Raw genomic sequence first — 13,005 nt, 5'->3', positions numbered from 1 at the left:
ACTAGGTGTTCTGAGAAAGCGTGATTTGTCTAAATCTTGAAATAAAAGCATGATATGTTTGGGGAAATAAATTCAATTAACAGATTAGCTGATTAGTTTCCAAGTGACTGTAAAGACTAAAAGTGAAGAATTTTCTGTTTTTAACCCTTCTATGTCCTAGAGTCGACTATATATAGCTAAACCATGAACAGTGATAGTCAGATGAGAAAGTGGAGTTTATTTTCTTCATAATAGGTCATATATAAAAAGATGCCTTTTTATATATGACTAAACAAGCAAGGCTAAACAAGTTTTGCTCGCTTTCTTCTTAATAATTCAAGTTGTCACAGATAAAACTATAGAAATGAAAAGTTTCAATCAATAATTTTCTTTCTCTAGTAAAAACACAGCCAATTTATTTTCAAATGTATCTCTCAGGACTCATTTTTGAAAAACTGCCACTGATTATAAATTGGTAGTAGTATTGATATAGTATTGGTAACAAAAGAAATTCTAATTTTGCTTGTAATTTTGTAAAACAAACTGAACAGTACAAGCCTGCGACCTCATTAATGATTTAACAAAATTGCAAAAAGGAAACAAACAGATCTACTGCTATCGACAGTAAGAAACTAAACTTTAGTTTTAGTATCTTTGCGTTCCTGGTGGATTTTTTTAACCAGCCTTCTAACATTAGCTTTTTTCAGGTCCACGTCTTCTACGTCTGTGAACACTCCTTTCTTACTCAGAAGGCATTTCTTTACACTTTTGTTCATTAACAGTTATTATCTCCTGAGATCATCTGATACTCTCCTTTTGTGTTCTTTTTCTCAAGGAGCTCATTCACTCACAGTTTCAATTTCTGTTCTAAAATTTTCACTAATGAAACAAATGTGGCAGATCCAAAAAGGTGGATTATGGGGAAGCCGTATGTTCAGTTTGGAATGGTGGTTACACAGGGATAAGAGTGTGCTTGATATCTTGGACCATCACTTCAAATCAAAATTACCCAGTACTTTAAAGATCTGATTGTGGAAACTCTGGGAAGATGACCAGTTTACCCATCATGCCATCTTACATATTTCATCATATAATGTATTCTGTTCTGGAAGGAATCTACCTTTCATACTGTAATTGATATTAGTATGGGTAGAAATAGTCCTCAACTATGTCCTGAAACAGAGCAGGCATTTACATATGTGCATGTATGATCGTGAAGTGGTACTCTCTCCATTGGAAAATAAGGTACAGAAAAGGTAGGCATCTAGAAGGGGCTTAGAGGTGGCAGGAAAAAAACCATATACCTTAAATAAAATCCTTAAGAGGAGATCGCTCAACTCATTCTCTGAAATATACTTCTGTAACATATAAATCCAAGCCGTGACCATTAATTTCCTTCGTTATTCCAATAACCTCTTGCCTCTAGCATGACTTCTCCTTAGTAAATGCTACATAATTATTTTTCTTGTGCCTTGTCTTTCTGTTCAAGTCAAACACTTAGCAATTTATATGCAAAGAGTAGCCAGCAAATCTCCTACTTGTGTTCATAGATACATCACTTAATCTTCTTTTTGCTTCATTTGCCAACGTGATCTTTCCCTCCTCAGGTCTTCATAACTCTCTAACTGATCAAAGTTCACCTTAATCACAACATTTCTTTTAATCTTACACTATTTATATCAATTTTATTTTCATATTAACTTGTTATGGTTTCCAAAAACTGTACTTTATTAAGTTTGATCCTTAGCTCAAAATTTATTAAAAACTTTTAGGAACAGAAATGATTTGTTCATTGCCCCTCTTTTCTATCAAAGGATTCAAAGTGGTAAGAGAATGGTTACAAGTCTGTCACCCTCCATGACGTAGTCCATGTGCTACACATAACAATGATTCAAGATAAAGTTGTTGATTTATTATAAGGCTACTTTCATTCAGTAGTGGGAAAATGTAAAGAGGTAATCTCTTTTACTTGCCAACAAAAGATTTAGAATGAAACATTTTCGAAAGTTTAAAAGATTATTAATTCCAAGAGGAAAGGAACTTCTATGTTTCTTAAGTTAGAGAAAGTCATAGTGGAAGAAGCTAATTCAAAGTCTACTCACCAATACAAGCACCACTTAGCCTGAGGTGTAGAGAGAAAGGCACTCCCATCTGTTAAGTGCCTACTACATGTTAACCACTGCGCAAGGTGTTTTCCACAACATTATTCATTTAATCTTCATAATGACTCCAAGAAATAGGTGTGGTTATGCTCATTTGACATATAAGAAAACAGGTTTATACACCTAAAAGTAACTAGCCTAAAGTTATTGTAAGTGGTAAGAGAAAAGATGTATTCCTAAAATTCGTGTGACTCAAATGTTCAGAGATGAAAAGAGGAGATCCCCAAGAATAAAAAAAATTCAAGATAGAACAAAATATTCATAGATAACTGGATGCATTCAGGAGCTCACAAGGACTTCACTGATCCAATAGTGTGGGTTCCTACATGGCAATTTACAATGGAATTTAAGGTGTGACTTGATTTTAAAGTTATACTTGACAAGTCAGTGAGTTAGGTAACGGTTATGACTAAACTATAAGAGCTAAGTACATAAACACAGAGATAAGCAAGACAACCTAACTAATGACGATGTAGCGGACATTATAGTGATATATATGTGAACTTTTCAAAACTATCTTCGCTAGTTTGGTAGAATAGCTGAGCTCAGGCTCAAAGGGGAATCATAAAGATGATTTATTCTTCTGTATCTTTCCTGGCACAATCAATTATACAGAAATATTCTGGGGAGTGACATCAGCAAGATGGAGGGCTAGGAGTCCCCAACACATGTCTTCCACACAAAACAACAACAACAAAATAAATGTAAACAACTACAAACTGAAGAAAATAGCTCAGAGACAAAGTTTTGGACTATAAAGAAGTAGGAGCAAAAACCCTGCGCTCAAATACTGAGGATGGTTGCATAAAAAAGTACAGGAAGCATATTACCTGTGTCACCCCATTCCCCAGTCAAGGGCGGCTTGGCATTAGGAGTGGTCCTCCAGAAGTTCACCGCACGGGGAAAAGAACAGGAGAACCCGAGCAAGCCTCAGCTCTGTGGCCATTTGCAGCCTTTGCTACAGTGGACCCCACAGTCTTCACTAATGCTGGTCCCAGCTAACAGAGCTGCCCAGAGTCCGCCCACCCTGCATCTACTCCCAATGGCTGGAGCTGTCATTGCAGTGAGACCTGCTCTCAGAGACCCCAGTCACTCTTGTAACCCCCTCTCCAGGATGGGGCATCAAAGCACCTCACCATATATGAGACTGGAGCTGCCACTGTTCTGTGCCCCACCTCTGGCCCCAGGTTGTGGCTTTGTTCCACCATTACCAGGGCAGAAACTGCTGCCCTGAGCCCCACTCCCCGTCCCACAACAAGGCTCTGACACATCATTGCTGGGGCCATGTGCTACTGCTCTGAGCCCAGCTTCCTGGGTGCTGATATGCAGCTTTAACAGACCAACAGTGGGGTCCTGCTGCTGGTGACCTGTGACTGCCCCCTAGGGCCAGAGTTGAAACTTTGACCCACCATCCCCAGGCTGTGTGCCACTGTATCTGCCCCTGGGCCCAAACCACCACTGCACCTTGTCATCCCAGGGCCTGTGCCACTGCTGTGTGCCCCCATGCCAACCAGAGACACTATGGTGAACCCTGAAAACCAGGTTCCAGTTCCATGGGAGATCTGCACACATGTGCACCCCAGACACCAGTGCCACAGCTGCAACAAGTGCACCTGTGCCCCAGGTACTGTGGTAGTTCTGGACGTGCCTGATCCTGGGACGCAAGCTCTGATACTGCTCTGAGTGCCAGCATGCCAGGAAAGGAGCAGAGAAGGATCCTCTTGGTTAGAACTTCCCCCCATGGGCAAAAAAAGTAAGAACAGGAAGACTTGAGTAGCCAGAGCCTTCACCTCCAAGGATCCCAACAGCACTACCTGCCACTGCCACATGTATGACCTCTGCAATCTTGGCCACAGAAGATCCCCACAGTACAGCCCTTGTCAACCTCAGTTAATGAAGCTGCACAAAGACTATGCGACTGTGCCTCCTAAACAACCGAACACACTGCATCCCACTTAGCTGGTGCTCTTGCAGCCACCTCCAGGTGAAAGTCTTTCCCCACTGGAGCCAGTCCTAAAAGGCTGGAAAAGGTAACTGCAACCTCAAATGTGCAGACATCAATGCAAAGCCATCAGAAACACAAGAATCCAAGGAAACATGACACCACCAAAGGAATACTGTAATCTTCCAGTAACTCTCCCCAAAGAAATGGATATCTATGAGTTACCTGAAAGAGAATTCAAAATAACTATTTTAAGGAAGCTCAGTGAGATTGAAGAGAACATAGATAGACAACTCAATGAACTTAGGAAAACCATACATGAGCAAAATGACAAGTTCAACAAACAAATTGTAAAAAATAATTAAACAGAAATTCTGAAGCTTAAGAAAACAATGAATGAAATGAAAAATACACTCGGTAACTTCAACACCAGGGTCAATCAGGCAGAAGAAAGAATCTATGAGCTTGAAGACAGATCTCTAGATATTATCAAGTCAGAAGATAATAAAGAAATTAGAATTAAAAAAGAGTGAAGAAAGCCTAAGTAAATTGTGGGACACCATTAAAAAAAACAATACCCATATTATGGGAGTCTGAGAAGAAAAGGAGAGGGGAAAAAAAGGACACAAAACTTATTTAAAGTGATAATGACTGAAAACTTCCCAAATCTGGGGAGAGAAATGGCCATTCAGGTACATGAGGCCCCCAAAGAAATTCAAACCAAATTGATCGTCACCAAGACATATAATCAAGCTCTCAAAAACCAAAGACACAGAGAATTCTGAAAGCAGCAATAGAAAAAAGACTCATTCCTTACAAAGGAATCTCGATAAGGTTATAGGCAGATTTCTTAGCAGAAACCTTACAGGCCAGAAGAGATTGGGCTGACATATTCAAAGGGACCAAAACAAAAACCTGTAAACCAACAATAATTTACCCAAGAAAGTCATCATTCAGAAATGAAGAAGAAATAAAGACTTTCCCAAACAAAAGCTGAGGGAATTTATCATCACGAGACCTGCCCTACAAGAAATACTAAGGGGAGTTCTTGAAGCTAAAACAAAACAAAGCTAATTGGTAATCTGAAAACAGATGAAAGTATAACATTCACTGGTAAAGGGGAATATATAGTGAACTTCGACATACTCTATTGGAGGCGTAAAGTGAGGTTATTATGTCAAGTAACAACCTCACTTTACAATTCGAGTAGCTAGAAAGAAAAAATGAAGCCCAAATTTAGTAGAAAAAAGGAAAGAACAAGGAACAGAGTGAAAGAGAAGAAAAAAAATAGAAAAGATCAATGAAATGAAGAGCTGGTTTTTAGAAAAGATGAACAATCTACCACCTTTAGCTAGTCTCACTAAGAGAAAAAGAGGACTCAAAATGAGAAATGAAAGAGGAGACATTATAAACGATGCCATGGAAATACAAATGATCACAGGAGATTACTATGAACAAGTAAACACCAAACAATTGGACAACCAAGAAGAAATGGATAAATTCTTGAAACATACAACCTACTGGGACGGAATCATGAAGAAATAGAAAATCTGAATAGAACAATTACTAGTAAGGAGATTGAATCAGTAATCAAAAACTTCCCAACAAACAAAAGTCCAGGACCAGATGGCTTCACTGGTAAATTCTAAACTTTGAAATACATACCGATTCTTCTCAAATTCTTCCAAAAAAGAGATAAGGAGGGAATATTTCCGAACTCATTTTATGATGCATTACCTGATACCAAAACTAGACAAGAACATCACAAGAAAGGAAAATTACAGGCCAATATCCCTGATGAACATAGATGTAAAAATCCTGAACAAAATATTAACAAACTGAATTCAACATTGCATTAAAAGGATCATACATCATGATTAAGTGGGATTTAATCCAGAATGTAAAGATGGTTCAACACCCACACTTCAATGTGATGTACCACATTAACAAAATGAAGGATAAGAATCATATGATCATCTCACTACATGCAAAAAAAGCCTTTTACAAAATTCAATATCCATTTATGACAAAAAATTCTCAACAAAGTGGGTATAGAAGGAACATAGCTCAACATAATAAAGGCCACATATGACAAGCCCACAGCTAACATCATACTCAATGGTGAAGAGCTGAAAGTTTTTCCTCTAAGATCAGGAACAATACAAGGATGTCCATGCTCACCACTTTCATTCAACACAACAGTGGAAGTCCTAGCCAGAGCAATAAGGCAAGAAAAAGAAACAAAATTCATCCAAATCAGAAAGGAAGAAGTAAAACTGTCATTATTTGCAGATGACGTATTATATAGACAAAACCCTAAAGACTCCACCAAAAAACTGATAAAACTAATAGTAGTAAAGTTTCAGGAAACAAAATTAGTATACAAAAACTTATTGTGTTTCTATAGACTAATAACAAACTATCAGAAAGAGAAATTAAGAAAACAATCCCATTTATAATTGCAGCAAAAAGAATAAAATACCTAGGAATAAGTTTAACCAAGGAGGTAAAAGCCCTGTACATTGAGCTAGCTTTCTGAAAAGATAAACAAAACAGACAACCCTTTAGCTAGAGTCACCAAGAAAAAAGGAGAGGACTCAAATAAATAAAATCAGAAATGAAAGAGGAAACATTACAACTTGATATCATAGAAACACAAAGGATCAGAAGAGACTGCTGTGAACAATAACACACCAACAAATTGGACAACCTATAAGAAATGGATTAATTCCTAACAACATACAACCTACCAAGACTGAATCATGAAGACACATAAAATCTGAAAAGACAAATAACTAAAAGGAGATTGAAGAGGTAATCCAAAACCTCCCAACAAAGAAAAGCCCAGGACTAGATGGTTTCACTGGTGAAACTACCAAACACTGAAAGAAGAATTAACACCAATCCTTTTCAAACTCTTCCAAAAAACTGAAGAGGAGGGAACACTCCCAAACTCATTTTACAAGGCTAGCATTACCCTGATACCAAAGCCAGATAAGGACATTACAAGAAAAGAAAACTACAGATCAACATCCCTATAAATATGGATGCAAAAATTCTCAACAAAATATTAGCAAACCAAACTTAACAGCACATTAAAAGGACCATATACTATGATTGGGTGGGATTTAGTCCAGGGATGCAAGGATATTTCAACTTATGCAAATCAATAAATGTGATATGCCACATTAATAAAATGAAATAAAAAAATCATATCATCTCAATATGCAGAAAAAGCATTTGACATAATACAACATCCTTTCAGGATAAAAATGCTCAAAAATTTCCTAGTACGGAAGGAACATTCCTCAGCATAATAAAGGCCATATACAACAAACTCACAGCTAATGTCATACTCAAAGGTGAAAGGTTAAAATCCTTTCCTCTTAAGATCAGGAAAAAGACAGGAATGCCCACTTTTGCCATTTCTATTCAACATAGTATTGTAAGTCATAGTCATAGCAATTAGGCAAGAAAAAGAAATAAAAGGTATTCCTATCAAAAAGGATTATCTTTGTTTACAGATGACATGACCTTATATAAAGCCCTAAAGATTCCCCTAAAGTACTGTTACAACTAATAAATGATTTCAGTAAATTTGTAGGATACAAAGTCAACATACTGATATCAGTTTCATTTCCATACACCAACAACAAACTAAGAGAAATTAAGAAAGAGAAATTAAGAAAGCAATGCCATTATGATAGCACTGAAAACAATGAAATACTTCGGAATAAGTTTAAGGAGAAGTGTAAGACCTATATATTGAAAACTATTAAGACACTGATGAAGGAGACTGAAGAAGACACAAATAAATGGAAAGATGTCCTGTGTCCTCAGATTGGAAGAATATTATAAAAATGTCCACAGCTGTTTAAGGGTGCAAATTTGCAACTGTAGATAGATAGGCTCTGGAGAGCTAATGCACAACATAATGATTAAAGTCAACAATACTGTATTATAAATTTCAAAGTTGCTAAGAGACTAGATATTAATTGTTCTCACCACAAAAAGGAAATGATAATTATGTGACATGATGGAGGTGTTAGCTAATGCTACTTTAGCAATCATTTTGCAATATATAAATGTATCAAAAGCAACACATTGTATACCTCAAACTTACAGAATGTTATATGTCAATTTTTTAAAAAAAGGTTTATTTAATATTCATTTGAATAAAGAAAGAAAGAAGGAAACGACTTACCTTTCAATGAGCTTGTTCACAAGCCGCTATTTTTTCCTGTTTAACACTGACTGCTGAAGGTCAAGATTCAAGTAACTATTACTTCAGTACCTCAAGTAACATGAAAACCTTACAACATCTGCGGACCTGACAGTCACTTAAGGATCCTACTTTATTGGTTCCCGTTTTCAGCACTTCCCATTTAAAATTTTCAAGAAATGCAACCCACATTTCACTCAATAATCCAAAACTCTTTTGAATAAAACTCAGGTAAGTATCAATATATTTCAACTATATAAAGATATGAAACAGAGTCAATGTTAATAAAATAATAAAATCTCTTACCTTCTGGATCATAGGTTTGGAAAACTCTCCTGGCTTGCTCTGAAGGAGCCTCAGGGGCAACTAAAGCCATATCCTGAAAAGAGAAAAAGCACACTATGAACCAGCTACAGTATGATGACAGTAAAAATAAGCAAAACAATTAGGACGCTAGGTGAAGAAATGACGGCATCCGCAGTCAGAAGACTTGGAGTTATACTTCTATCATAGGTAGGTGACTAGATAAGTCACAAACTCTCTGGGCCTTAATTTTATTTCCAAAAGTGGGAATAATACTTAACTACAGAGATTTGTTGTGAGAATGATGTGAAGTTTTACAAAAAAAACACTTGAAAAGTTTAATATAATTACTATAAAATGAAAATCTGCAAATATTAATGATATACATTTGTTTTACATTACAGTGCAAGAAGAAATATCTTAAAATATACTCTAGTTTTCAAGTATTTAAAAATTAAATCCAGAGATAAATGATGGCTAACAATTACAGATCAATATATTTGACATTTTACTTTAGTGAGCATGTTATATCAATACCTAGCCAAAGATCAACAATCAAGTTCTGCATGTCCAGAATTGAACTTTTCTTAATTCAGAGGAAATACCCAAAAGGCAGAATTATTCCTTGTCCATAAAACTAATTTTCTATCATGACTAATTTCCTTACACAGTAAGCAACATTACTATTTATCAAAAATAAGCACGAAATTTAGTGTTATCTTAGACTCTTCACAAACCTTTATGCCACATATTTAAGATACTATGAAATTCTTACTAGACTAACACGAATCTAGAACCCAGGCTCCAGCCGTGATCCTCTATTCGCAGCTTTGGTCTAAGCCTTCATCCGTAATTGTGTTCACTCAGACAAACCTTATTAGAAAATAAGTTTCCAAGTATCCCTTTTTACCATCTTGAATCCTTTTTAAGAGGTTGTGGGGTATAAATGTTAAATACAATTTAAAATGCTGTTTCTCTGTGGAAACAAATTTTTGTAAGAAATGTACTAATTGACCTTTACCCTAATCATTCCATCCTTACCCTGTAGGAGTTAAGAATCAGAGTAGTTCTTATCCACCCAGGAGACTAGATGCCTGAACACCTTAACGTTCAGTTTATATGGGAATATAAATCAAAAGGGAATGGGAATCAAAAGAAGGCAATATATACAAGCCTTTATGTATTTTTCATATATTAAAATAAAAGATAAAATTAAACTATCTGGTATTTTACAAACTAAAATTCCGTAATGCAGTCATTTTCCATTTACCATCCTTAATAGCAACTTTTAGGGTCTCCTTTTCCTGCATTTTCAGTATTTTGCAGATAATATGCACGTCAAGTGACATGTTTTCGTGCCCTTTCAATGGGCTTTCTGATTTTACAATCCAGCCCTTTACCGCTGGTTACTAGGATTGTGTCTTTTTCTATTATAAACAATGTAGCACCAAATAAGCCTGAGCATGTAATTTCATACATGTACGGTTATATCTGTAGGACAGAGCATCAGAGTAGGATTGCTGGGTCAAAGGAGGAATATATGTGTAATTTAGGTAGATATTGCTAGATTCTTGGGTTTTGTTTGTTCATTTAATCTTTTCTGAACATATTTCTTAAAACTCTTTCCTTTAGATCACTAATACAGCCTTAGCTCTGTAATTAACTTTGTATCAAAGCTAGGATTGCAGTGTTAGCTCTTAGGTTTTGGGGAACAATTACAAACATTGGGGCTACTATTATTATTATTCCTTAGCTTCTTTTATCACTCCCAAACCTTAACTTCAAAAATTTCTACATGTATTCCCCTATAAGCTTTGGCTCCCTTAACTATTTCCAACCTTACTTTTTTCTTTCTTCAATTCTTCCCTTTAGAATGACTCGGAATTTGTGGATGAACACCATAACTGAGTCACGGAAATAATGGCAGAGGAGCAGGCATACAGCGGCAGATGAGGTTGTACGAAAGGGGAAGCGCACAGGGGCTCGAGATGAGGATACTGTCATTCTCTCTATTCACCGTCTGTTGCATTTCAACCTTTGTAACTTAGTGATGAGGAGAAGCTTGAGATGAGTTTTAAAACATTACTTCAAATTTTCCAAATATCATTTAAAAACTATGATCTAAATAGAAGAAAAGGGAATACTGTTTTTCTTGGTCAAAAACCAAAAGAATCTTTTTAGGGGAAGAAGTGGTGGAGAATACAATTGAAGCATTATTTCACTATTCCTACAAAGTGAAGTTTTGGGAAATCACCACTGTTATAAAGTTGAGGAAACAAGGAAGATTCCAGTTTTAGCAATAGAAAAAGGTTTACAGTGACTTCTCTGGCATTAAAGATTTCAGAAAATATAGGAGCACAAAAAGAATTTAAAGTGAACTGCCTGATGCCTTATTTCTAAGTTCCAAGTGCTACCAAAAAAAAAAAAAAAAGTACACTACGTTAATGTAGAAAGGAATTAAAGCAGACCGAATGAAAATTTCACTGCATATCTCTTGCCTCTGGTTATGAATATATAACAAACTTCGGCTTTAGAAAATGTTATTCTTCTTTGAATAGGCTATATATGCTCGCCTGATATAGAAAGATGGGTAAAACTCCTGATGTACTCTGGTTTAACAAGTGTTCCTTTCGAGCAGGGGTTGGCAAATTTTTCCTGTAAAGGGCCAGAGAGCAAATATTTTAGGTTTTGCAGGCCCTTATGGTCTCAGCAGCAAGATAACACAATAATACATAATCAAATGAGCATGGCTGTGTTCCAATAAATATTTCACAAAAATAAGTGGTGGCTTGATTTGGCCTGTGGGCCATAGTTTGCTGACCTATGATTTAGAGAATATATTTTTTTCCCCAAATGCTCTAACACTTATTAAACACTCCTTGTTTTTGACACATCTGGGGATATAAAGCTGTCTTAATCACCTTAATAGGTTTTACAGAAAAGATATTTTGTCTCTCATCTGAAAGAGAAAAGAAGGTAGAGAATTCAGCTAGAAGGAACAGAATCATGAAAGGTAGAGAGATGTGACATAGCAGAGCACAAGGGGAACCGGAAGACTCGAAAAGGACTGAGAACTGTGAGGAAAAAGGAGTAGTTACAAAGGGAAATCAGCTTTGATGGAAGAATGAATTTAACTGTGAACATTTAGAGTTTGGAAGTGATGGTTAACATCCAAGTAGAGCACATGGAGTTACCTTAATGTTTGCACACTATGAACACTTAATGTCTGCCAACGGCATGCTTTTTCCAGGCTGGGAGAACTAGCACGTGAGCACTAGAGCTTAGGGCTGGGGAACCTACCAGGGAACATGCTGAACAGATGAAAGCACATTAATGCAAAGACGTGGGGATAGACTTTTTCCAAAAAAGGAATTCAGATAGCAACTTATTGGGTAAAGTTTAGAGGTGTGAGACAAGTATCTCAAAACCCTGTATGTGAGGAAACAACAAAAAACCCATATGTGACCTACTTACAGAGAAATTCCTTTTTTCTTCCCAAAATACAACCCAGTAGTACTGGTCAGGCTCCACATAATAAAACCATCAACTATAACTGTCATTATAAATAAAGCAAATTGTGTCTTAAATGATGAAAAACAAATATCTTGGTTTGCTCCTTTGGTCTCTATTTTAATAGCTAATTTGCTAAACTCCTTGGGAATTAACTGTTCTTAATCATACTGCTTATTTTAAGATGTGTTTATACTAGACGGGGGAAAAAAAGGAAAAGAAAAGAAAAAAAAAGATTACAGTAAACTCTAATGAAAACATTCGAAAAGTGTTCATCCCCAAATTAAAACCAGTACAGTCTTCCAAATTGATTATTGGCTTGCTTATTTTGAGTGTTTACAGTGCTTTTTAGATTAGTGTAGAAAACAATCCCTTAAAGCTTGTTTCAATTTAAATGTTTAAATGTTTATAGATGAAATCAGGAAAAGTTACAAAACTACCTTCCATTCCCATTAAAGTGTTTCATGTTAACTCCTTTTAACTTTCTAATTTGTCTTAAAATTCCAACTCTAATTTTTACCAATTTATTTAACTTAAACAATTCTGAACGAAGCTCCTAGTTTAAAGATCTGTGGCAGAATGATCCATGTAACAAATTTGGTAATATATTAATATTAAATATATTTCATATTGGACAGCAAGTTTGAACAGCAAGCAGAGAATTCCATTCAATTGGGAAACATTTCTTTACAATCTTAAGACAAAATATTTTATTCTAATTTTTTGTTGAGGAAGATTCACCCTGAGTTAACATCTGTTGCCAATCCTCCTCTTTTTGCTTGAGGAAGATTGGCCCTAACATGCGCCAATATTCCTCTATTTCATATGTGGGTTGCCGCCACAGCACGGTTGATGAGTGGTGCAGGTCTGCACCTGGGATCCAAACC

At 36.1% G+C, this 13,005-nt stretch overlaps 1 protein-coding gene across 4 annotated transcripts in view; it reads right to left on the bottom strand.

Annotated features, from left to right (window-relative positions):
• Nucleotides 1-13,005, bottom strand: part of MINDY3 (MINDY lysine 48 deubiquitinase 3) — an 84,591-nt gene that overhangs the window by 14,627 nt on the left and 56,959 nt on the right. For all 4 annotated transcript variants that reach the window (XR_001380038.3, XM_001498178.7, XM_023632239.2 and 1 more), the window contains one exon: nucleotides 8,612-8,684. Coding sequence is in view for 3 of the 4 variants with exons in the window: in XM_001498178.7 (XP_001498228.1) it covers nucleotides 8,612-8,684 (73 nt within the window). In the remaining variant the exon portion in view is untranslated. The remainder of the gene's footprint in view (nucleotides 1-8,611; nucleotides 8,685-13,005) is intronic.

The sequence above is a fragment of the Equus caballus genome, chromosome 29 (assembly GCF_041296265.1).
Source record: "Equus caballus isolate H_3958 breed thoroughbred chromosome 29, TB-T2T, whole genome shotgun sequence".
In the NCBI taxonomy this organism is placed as follows: domain Eukaryota; kingdom Metazoa; phylum Chordata; class Mammalia; order Perissodactyla; family Equidae; genus Equus; species Equus caballus.
This window is presented reverse-complemented; position numbering and strand designations above follow the sequence as displayed.